We start from the raw sequence: 23,074 nt of genomic DNA on the forward strand, positions 1-23,074 counted from the left end.
AAATAAAACATGTATTTTTCAGTATTTTTTTATTTGAAATAAAACACGTATCATAGTGCGCAGAAACCTCAAAATGTGCGTGATTTCTATCTGTCTACACTATAAAAAAAAGTGTGATGTGCCCATATATGGTAGTGATATGCCCAAACACGGTAGTGATATGCCCAAACACGGTAGTGATATTACATCATCATGTCCATATGGCATATCATTTTGTCACTTTAAGTTTGAAATAGGCCTATACCAACCTTATCGATATTGTATTTTCTTGGTCACGTAAAAACACCATTATAATTAAGTTAAAAGACAAAATAAGAATAAATACTTTTACACTTTTATATACAATTTGAAACATCTGAAAAGGAATAACAACATATTTGATCCCCTCTATCAAACAAAAAAATGGTTAAAAAAATTTATAAAAACCTCTTTAAAAAATACTCATGATTACATATACTTTGCCATAGCCGCCATAAATGTTCGGAAAGTTTGGAAACGTTTAATTTATCCCCTGAATAGGGGTTGGTCGTGGCGTTAAACCTATATTTCCCCATTCGTTTAACAGTAAATGTCACTAAAATAAATGTGTTTCCATGGTATCCCAAAAGAGTTCGAATGTATTTTAAATCTATGATCTAAAGCTCTGTCTACACTATCAAACTTTATGTGACAAAAAATGTGATGAGACAATATATGGACATGATGATGCCATATCACCACTACCATATTTGAGCATATCATTACCATAGTTGGGCACATCACTTTTTAGTTTGACAGTGTAGACAGAGCTTAAAGAAAAGTAAGATTGAAAACCAGACAGCATAGCTCTTTAGTGTTATAAAAACAAAATAAAATTTCTTTCTCTTGCTAGAACTACTTTAAAACATTACATCAAGAATACATTGGGGCAATCAGACTAATCCTCACTAAGTCTACGACCCAATAAGATTAGTGCAAATCCACTTCACGTGTTTATTTGTCAGGACTGTTTAATGTTTCCATGGATACCACACGCGGATCATTTATGTAGTCGTTAGGTACATTTTTATCGGTTCGAAAACTAGGTTCCTGTGTTTATTATAACTTATTTATTTTTCTATTATCAGCTGTTCGTATTTTGGTTGATTTCGGTGATTTTCGTTTAACTCTTGTCATTTTGTAGAATTTTTCATAAACTTCACTTGTTAATTCTGTAAAAGAAAAAAAGTTATAAATACCTAAAGGCTAAAGCAAGGACGTAAGTCGTCACTTAAGAGAATTGACCAATGACAAGCGACAGTTTGAATAATCCATCGCTTTTGATTGGTCAATTCGCTTGCATTGTGGCTTACGTCTTTGCATTGCGTCGTACAATAGTGGGAACCAAGCTTAAGGACGTAAGCGCAACGCAAGTAGATTAATTTTGACATGTCTTATAACTGTTTACAATTCCATGTTCACATAGTTTGGCTACGTGTCAATGTTTAGATTGCCGTGTAGCTATGAAAGGGATGACGTTATAACAATGTAATGTTGTATGCTATCCTCGGGTCAAAGGACACTGAAAGATGAGGAGAACATTATGAGACACCTGATGGGAAATTGTAGTAAAACTAAAACACAGTAAAATGCAGGTCTTGTAGGTAAAAAGGGGTTTAGAACTGGTATTCCACAAATTGTTGTTTTAGGTCCGTGGGATTCGGATGGTTTTCAGTAATTAATCGAGATTTAGAAAACTGGAATTCGGCATATTGGTTTTCGGCATACTGGTCTTCGGCATACTGTTCGGCATACCGGTTTTCGGCATTCTGGTTTTCGGGAAACTTGTTTTTAGAATTGGAATTCTGCATACCGGTTACGATCACGGTTCCTTGTGATCGGCTTAATTTTCGTCGATCCTTTGATATAGGCCTAGAGAGATTTTATATTTTAATGTGGTTCTCTTTTCAAATAAATAAAACATTTCCTTACGTTTTTTACAATATTTGCCCGTCCATTGCTTGTAACACATGCATTTATCTGGTCCTATACAACGACCGTTGTTATTGCAGTCATTCTTACACGAAGCTAAAAAAAATACACAAAGTAAACTAATGAATTAACTAGAAATTAAAATCTGTATAAACAAATAATACAACTAAACAAAAATATTGGATTCAAGATTTAATTGCAGTGGTTTGTGTGAGCGTATTTTGCTATTATTCACCTATTTTGCGCCCTTAATTTGGCGTTGCCAAAATGTCTGTGTATTTTCCCATAATGTTCAGCATCATATTTGTTGATCTTGAGGGAGGGGGAAAGAGTTCGCTAAGTAATGTTGGTTACAATGTACGGCTAAACATGTTTTACCTTTAGTCGAATTCATTGAAAATAACATGACGCATTTGAATGGAATTTAAGTTTATTTTCATCAACGTAATTTCATATGTCAGGTGTAAACACATCTCTGTAATTCATCTAACATTCAACCTCCTAATGTCTTAGTAAAAATAAACCACTCTATGAGAAAACGATCAAGATATATATTTCGCTCACAAGTTGGTATACTTTTGGCCTATGATAATGCATATGTAATATTTTTGAAACTTTTGGCAGACTATTTGCTAATTGAACCGTGATTTTAGTATGATTGTATGACTGTACTCTATACCTAATGCTTTTTAAATTTGTTTCTGACAGTGACATAGATATCTAGCTAGATGATCTTTTACATCCGGGATATGTGAATGAATGTGAATTGATAGTTTTTAATATAAATTTGATCTTTGTTTAAAAGTGTTTTGCTTACTTTGTCTGTCTCTACAGGACGGTAGGCCTACATAATAGGGTGTAATATGTAAAAAATGTAAAAAGTAACTGAAACTGATAACCGATGTCCAATAATATTAAATTACCAATTTATTTTATCTACCGTTACGACAGCCTCCTATAATACACCAAATGCAGAATTTCCGCAAGTTTGCTAAAATCAGGTTGTCATATTGTTAATTTGACAAAATTATCGAACAGTCTAGTACTGTTCCGTCGAATTAACCTAAAAATCTACTTTTTAATGAGTTAATTTGCACGGAATGGTCCCAGTGTTCTCAATGCGGCTTCCTCTTTCTAACTTGTGTAAATTATCCATGAAACTCCTACTAAACAAATCAAAGTATTCATGGTCTAATTATTTTTGTGTCTTATAAATTAACAATGTATGGGACGCTAAAACCGCATTAAACGAATTGTAAAAAGAGAAATCAAATTGAGGGTCACGTTTGTACTGACTGTATCAAGAATATGTGATACAGTAGTAGATTTTTGCGCGTGCTTCGAGCCGTACAGCAGCTCAGCGCATTTTAAAAGCTGCACCAAGAGTTTAATATGACTGCTCCACCTTACCACACATTGAGGGTAAATGAATTTTTAAGCAATCAGAGTTCAAAGTTCAGTTGGGGCGAATTTCTCTCGAAATTTCTCGTATATACCGTTTCATAATGCTCTTTTTTGTTATCACTATCATTTCAGGTTTTTCTATTTGGTTGTTTAATAGTAATCTAGATATGAATTATTACATTTCAAATTTTGAAGAGAAACACAGGATTCAACAGAATTAATCGAGGCGCTATCTTGGCTAGACGCTACCATTAAAATGTTCACCTAGAGTGAAAGGGCGTGGCTTAGACTTTGAAGATGGCGATAGTAATTAACCTATAACATTTTCTATTTGTTTCCAATCAGTGTGTGAACGTGACCAGATAGCCTATGCTGTCAAAATATCAACCCCTTTGTAATGTGACTACACGTGGATTCTCACTCGGGAACTCGGTAAGTGCTATACACGTTATTTCATATCTTCAAGTTAGTTTTTTTTCGTAACTTTTCTCAAACGTAACATTAAACAGGTTCCTTTAACGTGAATGCATCTTTTAATGTATAACCATACTATAATGCCCTGTTAAAAGTATTATTGACCCCAAAGGCTTTCATACCGCACGATGGATACATCCTGTTATGTAACCATTAGTATAATGCACTGTCCTAAAAATATCCCTGCAATAGATCGAAATGTCACGAACTTTGACACGGAATTCAAACCGTGATAATTAACTATAAAGCTTGAATGGATTAATTGTGTGTATGTGCAGACATTAATGACGTGCCTTTCCACTCGATTCCTCGACACATTTTTGATCGATATGTCAGACGACCAACAGCACAATATGCGTAGGTTCAAGACAATCAAAAATCAAAGACTCCCTATTTTTAGCGGGTTTTTTCGCCATTACGTTACGGCGTTGTTTTGTAACTTACCCTTTTCGCATATTTTTCCATGATATCCCTCAACGCATGAGCACACACCCGGTTTCGTACACGTACCTCCATTGAAACAATGTGGTACACACAAAACTAGAATATTAGAAAAAAACAATTGTAAACTGAATAGCAAATATTAAGATTAATTTAAGTTCTATAAATGTGTATTTGCGGGTTCGGTTACAAAAGTGCGGCAGATAGAAAGAAGAAAGTTCGGCAGAAAAAAGGAAGAAAGTTCCGCAGATAGAAAGAAGAAAGTTCCGCAGATAGAAAGAAGAAAGTTTCGCCAATAGAAAGAAGAAAGTTTCGCAGATAGAAAGAAGAAAGTTTCGCAGATAGAAAGAAGAAAGTTCCGCAGATAGAAAGAAGAAAGTTCCGCAGATAGAAAGAAGAAAGTTCCGCAGATAAAAAGAAGAAAGTTCCGCAGATAAAAAGAAGAAAGTTCCGCAGATAGAAAGAAGAAAGTTCCGCAGATAGAAAGAAGAAAGTTCCGCAGATAGAAAGAAGAAAGTTCCGCAGATAGAAAGAAGAAAGTTCCGCAGATAGAAAGTGTGACAAGTACACTACCAATTGCAACTACAAAGTGCACAGTACGACAGCTATTGCAAATCTTTTAAGCTATGTATCTTACCTTGTCTACATGCCGGGCCATAGTACCCGTCTGGGCACTCACAGACACCGTACTTGCCGCATGATCCTCCATTTTCACAAGCATGCCTACATGGTATAACTGTACCTGTATAGTAGACGCAACAACATACATGTTTAGAAATAAATGTGACGTATGGAAGGCCTAATATTATGTACTCTCGTTCATTTACCCCAGGACCCCACCACTTTTCTCCCGCCATTCTATACCCTTGGGTGTCCGAAGACATCGATCACAGGGGACATGCATCAACAATCTTACAAAACAATATCCATACATTTAAACTTGCAATTCACCCTTAAGATGCTAATAGAGAAGAGGTCGTTGATTCGTAATGTACTTTCTGATCTTTCAAACATGAATTCCCAACATAATTTATCATCAGAATTTTCATCGGCGGCAAGTAGTGCATTGCTTTTTAATCTTCTTTAAATACCATGTATACATTTTGAATTCCATCCGGGACACCAATTTAGTCGAAGCGGAACGACAAAGAAATGTGGAGACGAAGTTAAATGTGGCTTGCTAGGTCGATTGATACGCCATATAAATCATAATAATTTAGTAATATTACCTTCGTAACCTGGGAGTTTAGGCCTATGTGTGAACGAGGTTTATTAAAGAGTTCAAGAAGGGCGTGCTTTTCGGGGCATCCATGGCCGGTAGGGGAGCGTCTTGACTTTCGTCTAAGATTTGACAAGAAAACATTTGGCTGTATTAAAGTACAGATGGGGCATCGAGTATTTTGTGACCAGATACAAAATCCTGAAAACGGGTGTAGTTCTTAGGAATATTAACCGTTTACACTAAACCATGACGGACTAAGAATTAGAATTGGTAGGCCTAATGGTACTAAAATAAGACCAACGAAAAGCAATTATTTTTGGTTGTACGTCTGAGAATTCCACGTTCTTCTATTACTAATATAGGCCTATCTAGTTTACTCGTGAGAGAAAAAGTTAAAATAACAATTAAATTAAAATCAAAGTCCAATGTCAATTTGTATAACCACTAGAGGTAGAGGTATAATTTGGATTTTATCCCAAAAGGTAACGAGATATATTTTAAGAGCGGCTTGGGAAGAAAAAAATATAAACATTGTATTTTAGGTTTCAGCAAAATTCTAAACCATGGATAAATATTGAAGACCAGCTGACAAATTAAACTGCTATGTAATACTAGTCATAATGTAATTGAATACGTTAGTGTAATGTTATACCGGTATCAACTTATTAGGAAAATATGAAATTTTATTGGCCAGGAGGAATATATGCGATTCTTAAAATTATGATGGTAAAACTATGCCCAAAGACCATGAATAATTACTAGATTTAATTTATGAATTGTGACGAGACCAGCGACATATAGGCCTACCTATTGAGATTGTACTTATATAAATTTGTTTTCATAAACCCTAGTTAGAAGCGTGTCGCTGAGTTACTGTACCATAGTGGCCCTCTATTTCGATTTGAATTCGCTCCCATGTCGGTCTTTGTTTTACCCTCCATGCCATCCCTGACAAGAACAGAAGGAGGAATACCCGGCCGCATTATTTTTTCCTATGAAGTTAAGGCAGAAATCATACCTGACCAAACACTTTACCCGCCGTCTTGATGTATGCCTTCTCCCTCCCATTATTCTGATCTAAGACCATTATTGTCTAACCTCTGATATAAGCCTACTACAATGTGTCATGCCAATCATATTTATTCAAACAATACAAGGCTTATTCATTTTTTACGTCATCATGGTACGTCATGCGTTACGTCACGTGTGCTTAGTCTAGTGTACTTCATTTTACCTTTTGTCTTACCGATATTGCAACGTTTATTGATGTTAATGGTGACTGGTCTGGATTGACGTCTGACGTCACTATTGGTGAAGCTGAGACTAATATAGACAGATTTCATCTCGCCGTCACCATCTTCACATGGCAGCCAGAGCTGGAACTCTTCAGAAAGAGAGACAAGTGTTTTGTTCAACCTTTATACAAAGTGCTTTATTTTAGGTTTTTGTTGGATTTTTGCAAATTATGGTATTACGTATACGTGTTACTTGTAAGCAGGCCATCATTCTTAAGATTTAAAGTCTGAATGAAGTTAACTGTATGACGTAAGTGTGACGTAGGTCTATATGTTTTTAGATGGTTTTGTCCCCTGTTAAACACCTATTCAAAAGAAATCAATATTGTCCATTTGGCGCTCCATATGTACATTTTTCAACCTAAACCCTTCAAAAACAATTTGTTTTGTCAGTTTGTGATAGACGGCTGAGAGATTTTAATTATACAATAATAAAGTGGCTTACCCGATTCGACGTGAGGAACATCTCCAGCGTGTGGTATACTGAGGTATGGTGACGTTGATAGGCCGCTATCGCCCGAGGTCACCAGTTGATCAATGGAATATTTATACTAAAAACAAACAGAAGTGAACGTGTTACTATAATTGTCTTGTCTTCATCATACCATATATTAAAGATACAGTTCTTGCTGAATGCCCAATCAAAATAAAATAATCGTTTTAAGATCAATTTTGATTGTACAGGCTGATAAATCGTGATTCTTAGCATTATCAAACCATTATTTTATAATAATAATAATAATATAATAATATAGATTTCTATAGCGCACATACCGCCACTCAAGAGTGCTCAAGGCGCGTTAAAAATATAAATGAATATAAATTCAATATACATACATAACATTGTGGACATTGGATATTTCATTCTTGATATAATAACATATTCATGTTAACATAATAATAGAAATGTATGAATTCTATGAAAATATGATTGGCGTGTATTCCATTGAAAATGGTTCACAAACAAAAGCATTCGCTCCAGTTATTATTGAGTTTATATACGTTTCAATGAATCTTTAAGAACGCTCGAGTTGTGCTGTTGCTTAGCAACGTCAAACATTAAATCAAAGTGGGCATATCATAGATCAATTCTTTGTAATTGATTCGGTCGTAGAATATTTCGTCAAACTAATTATAATATAATAGATTTATTATTAGTGGTCGCCCTTGATTGGAGATTCAATGTTGTGTTTTGAAACAAATCATGTATGGAAGACTTGCAAAACATGCTAGAGATGTAAATATATAAATTGTCGAGCTGGCACAGTTGTTTTTTTAGCTTGAAACAGTTTCGTTTAGAAACGTTTTGTTAAATTTCAAAATTCATTACTTTATTTAAAATTTACTGTGACCTAACATACAGTATTCCGAATTTCCGCACTAGTATTGTAGTCTTTTCCCTTTTTACTCGACAGTCTAACCTAAGAGTAAAGTTTTCCAAGTTGTCCGTTTTTCTAAAGACGAAAAAGTGCAGGAGGATAATACTGTAAAATGTTCCTCTGGTTTGTTGTAAATATGAATTCCGATTAGGACCTGAACGATACACCATAGACCCACGGCAGCACTGCAGCGCCTACCAAATCAACGCACCGAGAGAGGGACTCTATTCGAATAGTGTATCCGAATTTAGCACGCATATTGCGTGTTCACGGGACCATTCCACTATGACTGACGGGCCCAACAACTGTATGTCCCATCCGAAGGACGAAACAATAAGAAAAAACAAATGAATAGAAGCAGAATAGCCATGTTACAAGATATCTGTCGAAATACGCCTACCTCTTTGTCAGAAAAGTGAAAGTTAATTAGCTCAGGTAGCCGTAATAATACGAGAGAGGGTATTCGTTCGGGAAGGTAGTATAGAATAGGCCTCTAACAGAAAGTATTGGATGTACAAGTTTAAAACAACATAAGCCGGAGGATGGCGACGCAAGCCGGTGGTAATTTGTAATCTACAGCTTACCTAAGCCTATGTAGCTGGGTCGATTAAACAACAGAAAGTTACTTTCAGGTACAGGACTGGAATTGTCCAAACCAGGTCAGCTCTGGGGTCAACTGAAGGTAAAAAGAAGCTATAACGCATGTCGAAAATCCGATAGGATTAATAACACGGAATTCCTCTATTGAGAATTGATCTTCTGGGAGTAATCTACGGCTCTGTAGACAAAGTGTTGATCAATTTGTACTCGCTTGAAAACATGCCATTGATCTATTGATACGATATTGAACTACCCACCTTTAAATGAAAAATGTACACGTTTCTTTTTTTGATTGATTGATGTAATTGTAACAGTCTTAATATTTCTTTAAAAATAAAATGTGCTGTAGTACATTATAGTACATGAGCCCATACGACTGCTATTCATTTCATACGGTAAAGTAGCAAGTTACAAGTAGGGCCAACAATTTAGACCTACCAATTGTTTACGATATTCTTATTGTATTGTCATATAAGGCGAATGCGAATGGGACAGTAAAACAATTTCAGTGAGGTTGTCTAATTTACAAAGATATATTTTACCTATTTAAGAAGTAATTGTCTGATATGTTAGTGCAGTGCTAGTAGCATGGTTGCCACGAGAAGAATACCCTGTGTTTACAAGCATGTCCGCAAGTGCGTCTGGTTTTAGAATAAGAGTTTTGAATAGGGAAAATGATCTTGTTAGGTGTAACGAACTATCTGTTACGATCTTTAAATTTCTTCAATACATGGAAGAAAGTATTTTAGTATGATTTTCCGTTTTGTATTGTTTGTTGTAGGTCTATGTATGGAATGTTTTTACTGAAATTAAGTATAATCAATCAATATTTAATTGAGGAATAACCGTTTCTGATTTAATTCAGATAATTACCAAGGAAGGAGCGTGGTCTGTACGTAGGCCTACACTTAGCAATTGTAGATCATTTTTATGTTTAACAACGTAGGGGTTTGATATTCAACTTCAGTTGGGTAATAAACACGTAGTTAAAATAGTACAGAGAATGCTGGCAACGCTAGTAAACTGACCTTAAAATGTACTAGTTTATTTTGTAACAAATCGTTAAACTGAAGCTCACCCTGTCACGATGGTTTTGGTTCGTTTTAGAACATGGTGATAGGATCGAGTCTAAGGAGAGAAAAGTAAAATCCGACGAACCGACGATAACTCATTCACACCTGATCTGTGATAATAGCCTATAAAGGCCTAGGCTAGGTGTATCGAATGATGTCTTTTAAAAAATTTTTCCAACATATCGATATGCCTAGCCTACTAACACAATGCACCCTTTTAAGTACCTGTAGAGTAAGGTTGCATTGATCCGACTCTGTCGGGAACCTTTAAACCAGTCATCATGGTTACGAAGGAAAACTGCAGTTTTCTATTAATAAAATCGATACTGAAACATTACATTGCCTTGCCTTTTAGATCGAGACAGGGCTATTGAGGATTAAGCAAACAGTAATCATATCGAGACAGGGCTATTGAGGATTAACCAAACAGTAATCATATCGAGACAGGGCTATTGAGGATTAACCAAACCGTAATCATAAGGTATCTATAAGGCCTTCTACATCACGAATAAAATCATGTATAGGTCTAGAAAACGATGAAATACTTTCCCTTTAATTCCACCCAGCATGTCGGCACTGGGAATAAGCTTCATTTCCGTGAGGACGTAACGCAAGGACGATGCTTGGAACCAAAACTATACGCAAACGAGCCGTATGGATCAATTAACTAATTAGTTATTGTCTCATCATTAGGCTTAACATGATTTAGTAACACCACATTTGAGTGTCGACTGCAAAGATTCTGATCATGACAGCATCCTTCCGAATGTGACCACATAACTGACATAATGCCCTGCGATCTTCCGTAATCCTATAAACGGAAGTACATGGATGTGGGCCTCTGATGTGGTATTGTTAAATTTGTTAATAATCATGTTTGAAACGAATGACGTAGTAGAGGGTAAGGGAATACCATCCCGCACAGACGGAAAAAAGTGCACCCTCTTGTTCTGCTTTAAACAACGAGAGACCACAAAACATTGTAGCATAAACGTCTTGGTTGTGACGCTTCTGTCAAACTTAGTTCCACCTCAAAATGTGCATCCCCTCCACCTCCCTTTCCATGCCCGAGCCAGCATACATTTTGTTTGCTTAAACTTGCCATTAATGGTTCACACTAGGACGTACGAGCAACGCAAATAATTTAACCAATCACACGCGATGGATTATTCGAGCTGTCGCTTGTAATTGGTCAGCTCGCTTGCGTTGCGCTTTTGTCCTTGCATTGTGTCCTAGTGAGAACCAAGCTTTAAACCATTTCTCCATGAATTTGAAATCTTGGAGTGCCTTGTTTTTGTGATTCTCCAATGCAATCACATCGAATCCACATATGTTTACGCCACTTAACCATCATTACCACCGAACAATATCAACATTTCGCCTCAATAGTTAACAAGAATAACTAACTAATATGACTAGGATGTGTGCAGTATAGCTTTACGGATTTTAAGTGACTGCCTGACACCTTTTGCTTGTGTTTACACTAGCGAGGTTGTTCGCTCTTTTCACGGCTATTAACCACGGTCAGACGAGACCGTTTTTGACACCGATAATCTGGCATGCAAAGGTAAACTAGACAACCTGCTTCCAAACAAATCCCCTACCCCTCAGGCCTGGCAAAATAAGCTGTTTTTAAAGGGAATTACTAATGTGTTGAGCACCGACAGGTAAACAATATCGTTGTTTTCATGTTCCAGGTAAAACGAATTGTAGGCAGAGTAGGCCTAATGAGAAATTAGCATAAAACAGCTATTTCAAAAGAAACCCCCTGTGTATTTATTTATCCATTTGAATACATTTTTCCAGTTAAGATTACATCTATTATCTAACGTTTCCAAAATCCCCTGTTGCATCAGTGGTCTTACAGACACCTGTTAGGCCTACGGGTGTCTTGTATGGATTATATTGTGATCCCTCGTTATTAAACGGCCTAAAGTTACTTTTCACTGACCAATCGAACCGGTAGATCAGTTTCTTACGGGGCTAAATTCAATTTTACTTGGCCATTAATTTGTTTTTTAATTTATCTGGTTCTAGGATACTGTATATCCACATTCTATATCATATTTGCCCAGTATACGAGGAATATTTGGTAATACAGCATCTCGTACAGTATCGGACACGCAACGCAAGATTGATGATGTTCTATCGTGAAATGATTGCGCTTAGACCTACGCCCTTGCGTTGCGTCTCTAGTGGGAATCAAGCTTTAACCTTGGTTCCCACTAGAACGTAACGCAAGGACGTAAACGCAACGCAAGCGTTTTAACCAATGACAAGCGAAGTCATAGGCCTAGACAGTTAGCAATCACAAGCGAATAAGCCATCGCTTGTGATTGGTCAATTCACTTGCGTTGCGTTACGTCCCTGCGTTGCGTCGCTAGTAAACTGTAGTGACTGGTCAAATTATTGCGTTGTGCTTACGTCCTTGCATTTGCGCTGCGAACCAAACTACATGCCTAGCAATGTCTATATGATTGCTACCTTAATCAGAGTTGGCTTATTAATTGTTCAAGATACAAATTGCTAGGCCTTGGTTTTTATTGTGTCGTATTATAAACCAATATCAATTTCGCCAGTGGCTGAGCGATCAACTTGGTATCTTAGAATTTAATTTCTATGGAATGCAATCAAACTACAGGTGTTTGTTCAACTTATACAATAGAATAAATTGGTTGCCTTTGTTTGCTTATTTAGCGGAATTGATCGCCAAGCATGCAGAAAATTACTTTAGGAATTTGTATGGTGTTCGATGATGAGTTAATTGCATCTTACACAACTCGTAACAGGGAGTTTTTGATTCGATGGCCCTCTGTTAATTTACTTCTTATCTACATATTACTACTATAGTAAGATTATTATGGAATAGGGAATCTTTTACCTAGGTCTCCTTATATTAATTTATAATAAAATAATAATTTATTTATAAATAATAATAATAATTTATAAATCATGGAAAATAAGCAAAATCTTTCCATGCGACTAGACTATGATAAAAGTACAAGTATTGTGTGTCGTTTAATTATTAGATTACGACTAGTGCCCACTTGGGAGATGTAAAATGAAGGTTACATCGAGAGAACTAATTGATTTCAAAACGGCACTCGTAAGCTGTCGTCAACAGTGTATTCTATTGGTGCCGTGTTCTATAATGATTCAGTGACGTGGATCGCGTATCTTTATATAGCTTTTGAAGAAAATTGAAATCGTTAACATTTACTTCGACTTATACAGACCAAAATGTTTTAAAAACATCTGCAAAAAAACATTAAAGGGACACTCAACGAAGTCTCCCTTAAATTAAATAAGTTTGTTCCCTTAATGAAGGTTGGCCCTGTTACAGTAGAACCTATATTTATTTCTCGTGTCTTTCCCCTGATTGGATGTCCCAAAGGAGGACACTGTATTTAGAAAAGAAAGCCGCTCGGCAGACGAGTTCTTTTGAAGGCCATGCGATCATTCTTTAACATGGGACCGATAATGAAAATATACGGTATCTTATTGTATCCCATGTGTGTAACAAACTAAGTATAAAAGAAACTTTCTCAAACATGATATCTAAAGACTTCGTATCCAAAATTCCAATTCAAAACACCCATCGGCGTAAATCAGTTAAATAAATTCACACTTTGTTATAATACTGTTGATTCAATGTATTGTTGAGTTGTGTAAATGTTGACTGTGTTTGCTGTCTTTCCCCCAGCGGGACATGACCGACCTATAGGGCCTAGGGTAGGTGAACAGCTAGTTAACTGGGCCTCATGCCTTCAGGCCTCTCAACATATCAGTTTTCTTGTTGTTATGTGGTAATGTTTTGATAACGACATGACCTAAGATGTTTGTCTTTTATGGTTGACAAATTGAATGTAAAGTTTCAATGATGTATGGATTCGATCATTTGTGTAAAATTTTGTCTCGCACTTTAAGTCATTCTTTTCATTTAATCATTAAACAATGGTTTCTGATAACAACAAAACTGATGAAATAACTAACACAATTATTTTTTACCCACAAAAAGTACCATCTTTAGGCAGTACTCGACCACCATCCACCACCGTCGCACACGATACAAGTGTCAATTTATACGAATTACGATGTGTGTGTCGGAGGTATATCGGAGTCCGTTGTAAACTCTGATAAGATTCGGATCAGCTTAGACTCGTTCTGTGTACACCTCTCTCTGGTCATGTGAACAGCTAGGGATATTCACATTACAATTTGCACATTGTACCATTCTATATCATTGTACCATTATTAGTATATTCATGGAGAATAATTTCTCCCTGGTATATTGTACCATTCTATATATAATTTCCATTCATTCGTAGAAGGTGGCCATATCTTGTTACGGTAACATCTGCCTTGTACGCAACAATTTGTTTTTGCAAACACTGATTTGTGCTTCTACAAAATCCATAAAGATTGGAAACCTTCTATTCACTTTGTAAACTTTCCGCCAATCATCCCAAGTGGCTCATTCAATCATTTTAGGCAGTGCCAGTGGTTACAAAATACCCTCACAGGAGTCGCTTCAGTGAAATCTTTAACTTGTATATCAAAAGTTCGTTGAAAAAGTATTTCACTTAACTATTGCTACTTATCATTGGATTACGCTACTCTTTATGAGTCCCTTGCGTTTGGTTATAACATGGAATTAGGGTTTAACAATCGAAGCGCTCAGAAAACCAAACCACATAGTTCTAACCTCCACTATATAAGTCGTTCATTGAACTTCTAAATTGTTAAAACTTGCTTGTTGAAACCAAACGCAATTGATAAAACTGAACGCAACAATTGATAAAACTGAACGCAACAATTGATAAAACTGAACGCAATTGATGAAATGAACATACTTGATAAAATGAACATACTTGATAAAATGAACATACTTGATAAAATGAACATACTTGATAAAATGAACATACTTGATAAAACTGAACTCACTTGATAAAACTGAACTCACTTGATAAAACTGAACTCACTTGATGAAATTAACTGAACGCAATTGATAAAATAAAATGAACATAATTGATAAAACTTAACTCGCTTGGTGAAACTAAACTGAACGCAATGGATAAACTAAATATAATTGATGAAACTGAACTCACTTGGTGAAACTAACTGAACGCAATTGATAAACTAAATATAATTGATGAAACTGAACTCACTTCTTGAAACTAACTGAACGCAATTGATAAACTAAATATAATTGATGAAACTGAACTCCTTCGTGAAACTAACTGAACGCAATTGATAAACTAAATGTAATTGATGAAACTGAACTTGATGAATTTGGAGTAGAACTATTCTGGGTGTGACACTGTGCTAATTAAATCGCAAAGCTAGGTTGAATAGTGGATGGTAGTTCACAAGTATCAAAGAGATTATCCACAACTTGGACATTAGTTTCAAAATAGTCATTTTGACATGTTCGTTATATTGACAGATACGGCAATACCAACGTGAGACATGTCATAAAATCACCACCCTGTCTATTTGAATCAAACACAAAACCGGGCAAAACTGTCAGTGGTCGAAGTTGAAGCGTTTTCTCTGGCTTGCGTGTAGCATTCTAACGTGACATGACTCAAAAAATTAAACAAGAAAACGTCTGACGGGGTTAGAGCCTAACTGCAAGGAGGTACTTAATTATAACGCTAATTATTTTAGGAATTATGACACGGAAATTTCTTCTCTTTGGAGAGGAATAATATCTCGAAGGCAAACGTTTTGGAAAACCACGCACCGTTAATAAAAGTAGGTCTCTATCCTCTCTCTGAACGTTTGAGGTTTAAGATAACAGACAACATTCCAGACAAGTACGAACGTATAATACCATATAGGCCTACTCATGCATGCCATTGTGTTTGAATGTTTCATCCAGATACCACATGCTCATAATTATTAAATATTACAGCCTACATTAGTTGAAGGTCTACACTATCAAACTAGTTTGACAAATGAAGTGTGATGTGCTTAAATATGGTTGTAATAATGAGGTCATCCTGTCCATAAATGGGCACATCGCACTTCTTTTGTCAAACAAGTTCGATAGTGTAGACAGAGCTTTAGATTGTGTTTATTCCCTAGCCTCAATATAGCATGACGTACAATATCATCTGCTTTGATACGAACTTGAGTAGGCCTAAATATAGCATGACGTAAAATATCGTCTGCTTTGATACGAATTTGAGTAAGATAGGTGCCCTAGCCTCAATATAGCATGAATGACGTAAATATCATTTTCTTTTATACGAATTTGAGTAAGATAGGTAGTCCCAATGTCATGAATAATGTTAGCTATGTTTTACGGTGTAGCCTACATTGTAAATGTCTCTAGTATTATTGTTTGTGTACATTTGAACATTAGCTTAATGTATGTCAGGTTAATAACCATTTATGAATGAATTTGGCTTGGCTTCCTGCTTGCTCGCAGCTTCAATGTTTACAGAGGAAAGTAATGTTTATTTTGGCAAGACAAACGTGTTAAAGTACCCGTATTTCATCTTATGTCGTCTGCTTGCTTGCTCTGAAAATACATGTTACGGTTCACCTAGCCTGAACTTCTAAAATTAACAAATATCTGTCGTAATTGTCACCTTTGTTAGAATAAAATAAATGCCAACATGTGTAGTATTAAACAGGCCCTTTTTATGAATAGACCGTAGTACTAGTGTACTCTACTTTTATACATACATATACATATACATCTATAAAGATGGTACTATAATTTAAGGGTTTTCTTGTGTAATTTATTTTAAAAGAAAATAAAACTATATCTCATTCTCAACCTTATTTTACCTCCATGTTCCTATAACAATTTTAATTGTATTTGAGGACGTAAATCTCTTTAATGTTTTGTTTTACAAAATTCGTTAGTCTTGTATAATTTTAAAATTTTAAAAAATGTCGATATTTATTGGAGAAAAAATCCTCCTGATGTAAAGTAGGCCTTGTTTTTTAAATAAAGGAAGCGTGCTTCAAAAATGTGTTTGACCTATCCGAGCCCTCCTTAGAAACTGTCATCACTTTGAAATCATAAGCATAAAGTATTGTCAGCTGCTTTGCTTCCATCCTACGATAAGTTACTATTGTAACTTGAGGCGTTGGTTGTACTATGGAGGTATTTATACCTTCATGGTTGTACCAACTGAAATCACATAGTAAATTCCAATTAAATATATCATATAGTCAGACGGATAGGTAACCGACGGCCCTTACGTATAGACCCTCGTTTATAATGCTTACGGAATTTTAAAAGAAATTCAGTCCGTGAACGCGCACATTATTGGTAACTCGTATTCCTACGTATATGCTATACTATATTCCCTTCAATTACCTTCAGATATTATTAATCATCCCACTGGTGTACTAAACGTAATTATTACGGTATTTCACATTAATCGTTAAAATGGAGTCCTCCTTTGTGACAGCCTTATTCAAGGGACACCTCTATTAAAGGGACGCTTTTTCGTGAAACGAACGAGGGGAAACATGTTGTTTTAAAACTATACGGTCAATCTCTATTCAGTAGACACACTTATTCAGGGGACACCTATAAATGGACGCTTTTTCGTGAGACGAACAAGGAGTATACGTCCAACCTTATTCAAGGACACTCCTATTCAGGGGACACCCCTAAGGGAACACGTTACCCCTGCTAAGCGGGCATTTTGTTCTACAGTGCTTACATTGTTTACACAATGTTATTGATAAAAGAAACATAACAGATCTACACAACCTACAATATAAGTGCTATTATACTTTTTCGAAACAAATTTGTGTTTGCATTGTCAAACTGAAAAAAAGACTTCATTTTTTGTCGAAACAAGGCTGAAATTACATAATTCATGAAAATAGTGTTTAGTTGTCGTCATTTAAACTATAGTGAATATATATATGTCAGTGTTCGTATTGTTCTCAAATAACAGAAAAAACATAGAAAACTGTCAAAAACGTTACTAAATAGCCTTCACCTTCAATTATACTTTTAAAAATAAACTTTTTTTTTTATGACTGTATAGATTTTCGATGATAGCATAAGTATTAACTCGATACCAAGGTTATGTCGGCCCATTATTCCAGCTTTTAACATTTTGTGTTTGTAGACAATATAATATACTAGATACTTTCATGGCAGTGTATTGTATGCACGTGGATAAAACATAATACAATGTATATGTTGATTGACGTGTAGTATTGTTGAAAACAATTTGTCAAATTCTGTAAACGTTTGATTTGTTAGGTTGTATTCAGATTGAGGTCATGACCCGCAGGTACACTACACATTATAAGTGGTTTCAGTAACATATTTGGTTGTAAATTACGATATTTTTGTATTTGGGCTTTCACCGGGCTGTATCGCATTACCGACTGAAATAATACGATTCGTGTGAATCTGAATACTCGATACCATATTAAATTACGGGTTTTAAATTGTTGTAAATTGCCCGTGGTCAGTGTGAACACAACTTTAGATCCAAAATAAGTTCAGGCGTGATGATCTTGTTTTCCGTTGAGTATTGCATTCATCGAGATACAATAATACGTGTTAGAAATAATAAGGTTGTATTGGTTTAGGTTGATACTGTGGTATAAATGTCAAACATAGGTCATAGGTCATAGGTCACGTTTAACAGAATTGTACTGCTAATACAGTAGAACTCCACCTGGGAGTCGAGACACGCCCATTTATGGAACACTTTCTTGAAAAACAAACGAGGAGAAATAATGTTTTAATGCCTAGGCCTACACGTTTATGATAAAATTGAGATCTAGACTCACCTCACCTTGAACCCAATTTGTTGATATTGGAAATTTCATCCCCAAAATTGTGTTAGTGTAAATAGGGCATAATAAGTATCATTTTACAGTTGCACTTTTAAGTATATTATATATTTGTAACATTTATATAATACTTAGGTATATTAATTACTTACCCCTGGTGGTGCCTGCCACTTGAACCTCAGGGAGTTTTGATGTTCTGGCAGTGTCAGCTGTGACTCACTTGTTAGTAGGCCTTTATATCTACCTTGATTCACAAGTTGAAAATCCGTTGTTGATCCTGTAAACGGAATAGAAATTTAGGATTTAATTATTTTATCAATGACGGAATAGTATAGATAGGAATAGTTGGGGGTAAGTTCCCTAGATTTCAACAAATCAATATATTGGTAGAACTATAGGAAGAGAGGAACCGTAGTACCACTTGTCGAAACTCGAACCATTATCAATTATTAAGCACTGTCTACACTCCAAACTAGTTTGTGCGATGTTCCCAAATATGATAGTGATATGCCCAAATATGGTATTGATATGACATCATCATGTCGATATATATGAGCACATCACATTTTTGTCACATAAAGTTTAATAGTGTAGACAAGACTTTAGACAAGATTAATCAGCAAACAAAATGTTTGCTTTTCAGTCTGCAAGGGAATCATTAAACATTTTTGAAATAATCTTTTACGCGCACGATGATATTTCAAATCATACATTGAATCAAATCTCCTAAGAAGTTGACAGCTGTCATAATACAAGGTCACTGTTGAAATGTCATAATTAACCCTTCGATTAACTGAGTCATGTACTGTTCTAAAAATAAGAAACTTAGCGGCTTCAGTACATAATTTAATATCCATATTCAAATCGTTGTGTTTTTAATATATTAACGTGATTTTTTCCAACAACTGGTCGGGTTGAATTACTGTCAGACTCATTCATCAAGATACGATGTATGGGCTAAGAAACTGTAGGCCTATTATTACACGTTGTGTCCAATGTTCTAGAATAATATGGAAAGCCAACCTCGCCAAAAATACATATTACAAATCATACACCATTTTTGGTGGGTTCGGCTTCCCATAGTATAGACTATGAAAGTTCACCGAATATAATTTCTAAACAGTGTTTTATAATTTACTTTGGGCACAATACAACAATAGCATATATTATTAGTACAATCCGAAACTATGTGACCTCTTAGGCTTGTCAAAAGTGAGACCAGTGAGAAATCAATAGAACTCCTACTTTGAGACACCCCCATTCAGGGGACACCCCCATTCAGGGGACACCCCCATTCAGGGGACACCCCTATTCAGGGGACACCCCCATTCAGGGGACACCCCCATTCAGGGGACACCCCCATTCAGGGGACACCCTTATTAATGGAAGCTCAATGTTTTAATGGCAGACTCATGGGACATCCCTATTACCGATAGTTTCTGCCTTAACATATAGATAATAGGGGAAAAAATGCTACCGGGACATGTTGGGTCCCGGAGTTGGTGTCCTCTTATAGAGGTTATAATATATTGTAATTATAAATTGTTAATTTTCATCTTCTCGGACAGACGGCAGTGTCGGATATATCCACTTCCTACAATTCGGACACTTATCGGAAGTACTGTATTAACCTCAAAATACCTTCATGTTCTATATGTCTGATTTTATTGAAATGGTATTAAATATAATATCATATCCGCTTTGTAGGTCAATTGACTCTCTTTAATTTACCGCCATATTGCTACTTGATACTAATGAGAAAGCTGTATTTGACAGAATTGGGATTCGCGTGGATCCATTCGTGAATGAAGTGGTGCTAGGTCATACCACCACACCCAGCTGCATTCACCCTTCACTTTGTAGCTGCCTCGCGGGCGAGTCTGTCCTCCCAGAAAATTGTAAAATCATGCTATCGAGGAAAGTGAATATAATTATTTTAATCTGAAATATTGATTACATTCGCACAGTATATCTCCTGTTTCTGGATGGCATCGTGGACAAATAAGTCAAACAGGCCAGTCTTTCGTCAAACGATGTCCACTTTCAATTTCCTTCTATTGACCTTATAAAGGTCCATGGACCAACGAGAAAAAGTACTGGACACTGGCTGCACGACATGCAGTTGTCCTTATTGAAGAATCTAGTCCAAGCCTCTGATAAGCGCTTCAGATCAGTACACTCCTTTCTGGCACACCTATTCAGGAGATACACCCTTATTAAGGGACACTTTGTTGTTCTACAAACATATTAAAGTTCACTATAATATCTCTATTTTATTTTATGCTGAATATTTTTATTATAGTATTAGCACCTTATACAAATACTAAATGTCGGCACATCCCGAAGAATATGGCATTCACTAATACACATTAGGGCACAAAGGTTAATGTCTTTCTTATGGCTATTCATAACATATTGCATTCCCGTATAAATTTTCTTATCTCTTGTCGTGTCAACATTCGTTGAAATCTTTGTGTATTTTAAAAACCAAACATGGAGTGTATATCTCTTAACCCATGCCCTCTCGGTAAGCTTTGTTTGCATTTTGTCTCTCCAACAGGTAGGCCTACAGTTAGGCCTAGGCCAATACGTCATTTGTATCAATTCAATCGGTAACACATTCACTGACTTTATTCTATTTCTTACTGACACGACAAACTTGACAATACAGTCGAACCCTTTGGGGCACCCCTATTCAGAGTACACCTCTATTATTAATGAGAGGACACCTCGATATGGACACCCCAATTAGGACACGTTGTTGGGCCCCGAAGATGTCTCCTTAATGTTAATACTGGGTACTATGTAGTCACCAAACGGCCAACTCCTGTCCAATTAGAGGACACCTCAATATGGGACACCCCAGGACACGTTGTTGGGCCCTGAAGATGTCTCCTTAATGTTAATACTGTGTATTATGTAGTCACCAAACGGCCAACTCCTGTCCAATTAGAGGACACCTCAATATGGGACACCCCAATTAGGACACGTTGTTGGGCCCCGAAGATGTCTCCTTAATGTTAATACTGGGTACTATGTAGTCACCAAACGGCCAACTCCTGTCCAATTAGAGGACACCTCAATATGGGACACCCCAGGACACGTTGTTGGGCCCTGAAGATGTCTCCTTAATGTTAATACTGTGTATTATGTAGTCACCAAACGGCCAACTCCTGTCCAATTAGAGGACACCTCAATATGGGACACCCCAGGACACGTTGTTGGGCCCTGGAGATGTTTCCTTAATGTTAATACTGGGTATTATGTAGTAATTCAAAATTAAAAGGACATTCAAGCTGCCCCATTTTACAAGATCCCCAGTGACGAGGTCCTATATAGACATTGAGCCTTTTCAGAATTTTGAGGTAATTATTTTTCTCATCTCTGTCTCTAACAAAGGCGTAGTGTTGTAAACGGCACGGGATTCCTTATACCTTCATAATAATGATGATCAATGTATTGAAACTATATAAAGTGACTGGCGTACAGTGGACACAAATCACACATTGGGACACGTCAGGGGCGGAGGGGGGGGGGCGGGGGTTGTCCTTGTAATCAGTGAGATGTAAATGCTTTAATAGGGGTGTCTCCTGAATTAGAGTGTCCCAAAACCAACGGAGGAGTTATACTTACTTAACTTTAAGTTCTCGGAATTGATTACTATACTGTTTCAGTAATATTTGAGACAAAATACGCAACTGTTTAGTACGGTTGTATTATAAATCTTAGATGCTTACCCGAGATCTTGCGCATTTCTTTTCCTTCAATCCATAATTCCAAGGTGTCATTATCCAGAGCTCCAGATGGACATAGAAGCAGCGAATATATGACAAGCAGCGCAACAGCGCTGGCTAGCATATTCGCCGCTTTCCTAAAACTACACAGTCGCACGGAAACGTTTATAAAAATCCCAAGTTAAAAAAAGACTCGTTTGATGATACCACAAAAGAAAAATAGAAATGGGCCTGTTTCTATTCTAGAGCGTCTCGCATAACGCCTCACTGGTTATCAAAGTAGGTGTACGTGTTATATCGTTGTATGTTGTCTACTAACTTTTTTGATTGATATCTAGTTAAGTTATATGGAAAGCTAAATCCACCGGAGGGCGCTGTGGAACTGAATAGAAAACTAACTGGCCTGTTTTAGATATTCCTCTGTTTTAAATTAATATTGGTACTGTATTTAAATGTGTCCATTATCATAGCAAAACGCCGTAATACAACATTCCATGTGTTTCAATAACCAATCATAAATCTTGATTTAAAAGAAATGTCGATTTTATTATATTCAGTTGTCATCGCATCTGTCATTTAAACTTGATATAAATTCATATTACATAGGTTTAATCATGGAGATACATTAATTCAATAGCTCCATGATTTAAAGTACCGTTGGTATTTAATATACTATTTTTAAAATCGTTTTAAGCGTTTTTAGAAACAATGAAAG

The 23,074-nt window shown here is 36.1% G+C and overlaps 1 protein-coding gene across 2 annotated transcripts; it reads right to left on the reverse strand.

Moving 5' to 3' along the window:
* Positions 1-12: 12 nt before the first annotated feature.
* LOC140059440 (wnt inhibitory factor 1-like) lies at positions 13-22,684 on the reverse strand. 2 transcript variants are annotated; one of them, XM_072105366.1, is made up of 8 exons: positions 22,363-22,684; positions 18,778-18,902; positions 7,232-7,337; positions 6,738-6,875; positions 4,907-5,011; positions 4,273-4,368; positions 1,951-2,046; positions 13-1,190 (listed from the first exon to the last, which is right to left on the reverse strand). In XM_072105366.1, exons 1-8 carry the CDS (start codon positions 22,481-22,483, stop codon positions 1,078-1,080), a joined length of 900 nt encoding a protein of 299 aa, XP_071961467.1. In that variant the 5' UTR covers positions 22,484-22,684; the 3' UTR covers positions 13-1,077. The 2 variants fall into 2 exon arrangements, with proteins under 2 accessions (XP_071961467.1, XP_071961466.1); XM_072105365.1 differs by having other exon boundaries at positions 6,726-6,875.
* Positions 22,685-23,074: the final 390 nt, after the last annotated feature.

Source organism: Antedon mediterranea, chromosome 9 (genome assembly GCF_964355755.1).
Source record: "Antedon mediterranea chromosome 9, ecAntMedi1.1, whole genome shotgun sequence".
NCBI lineage: Eukaryota > Metazoa > Echinodermata > Crinoidea > Comatulida > Antedonidae > Antedon > Antedon mediterranea.

Bases quoted from the DNA above. Each gene is read 5' to 3' on its own strand.
- LOC140059440 (XM_072105365.1), bottom strand. From the start codon at position 22,483: ATGCTAGCCAGCGCTGTTGCGCTGCTTGTCATATATTCGCTGCTTCTA. The intron at 18,903-22,362 runs GTAAGCATCTAA...TTCCGTTTACAG, and splicing joins AGAAATGCGCAAGATCTCGG to GATCAACAACGGATTTTCAA. The intron at 7,338-18,777 runs GTAAGTAATTAA...GTTTGTTTTTAG, and splicing joins AGTGGCAGGCACCACCAGGG to TATAAATATTCCATTGATCA.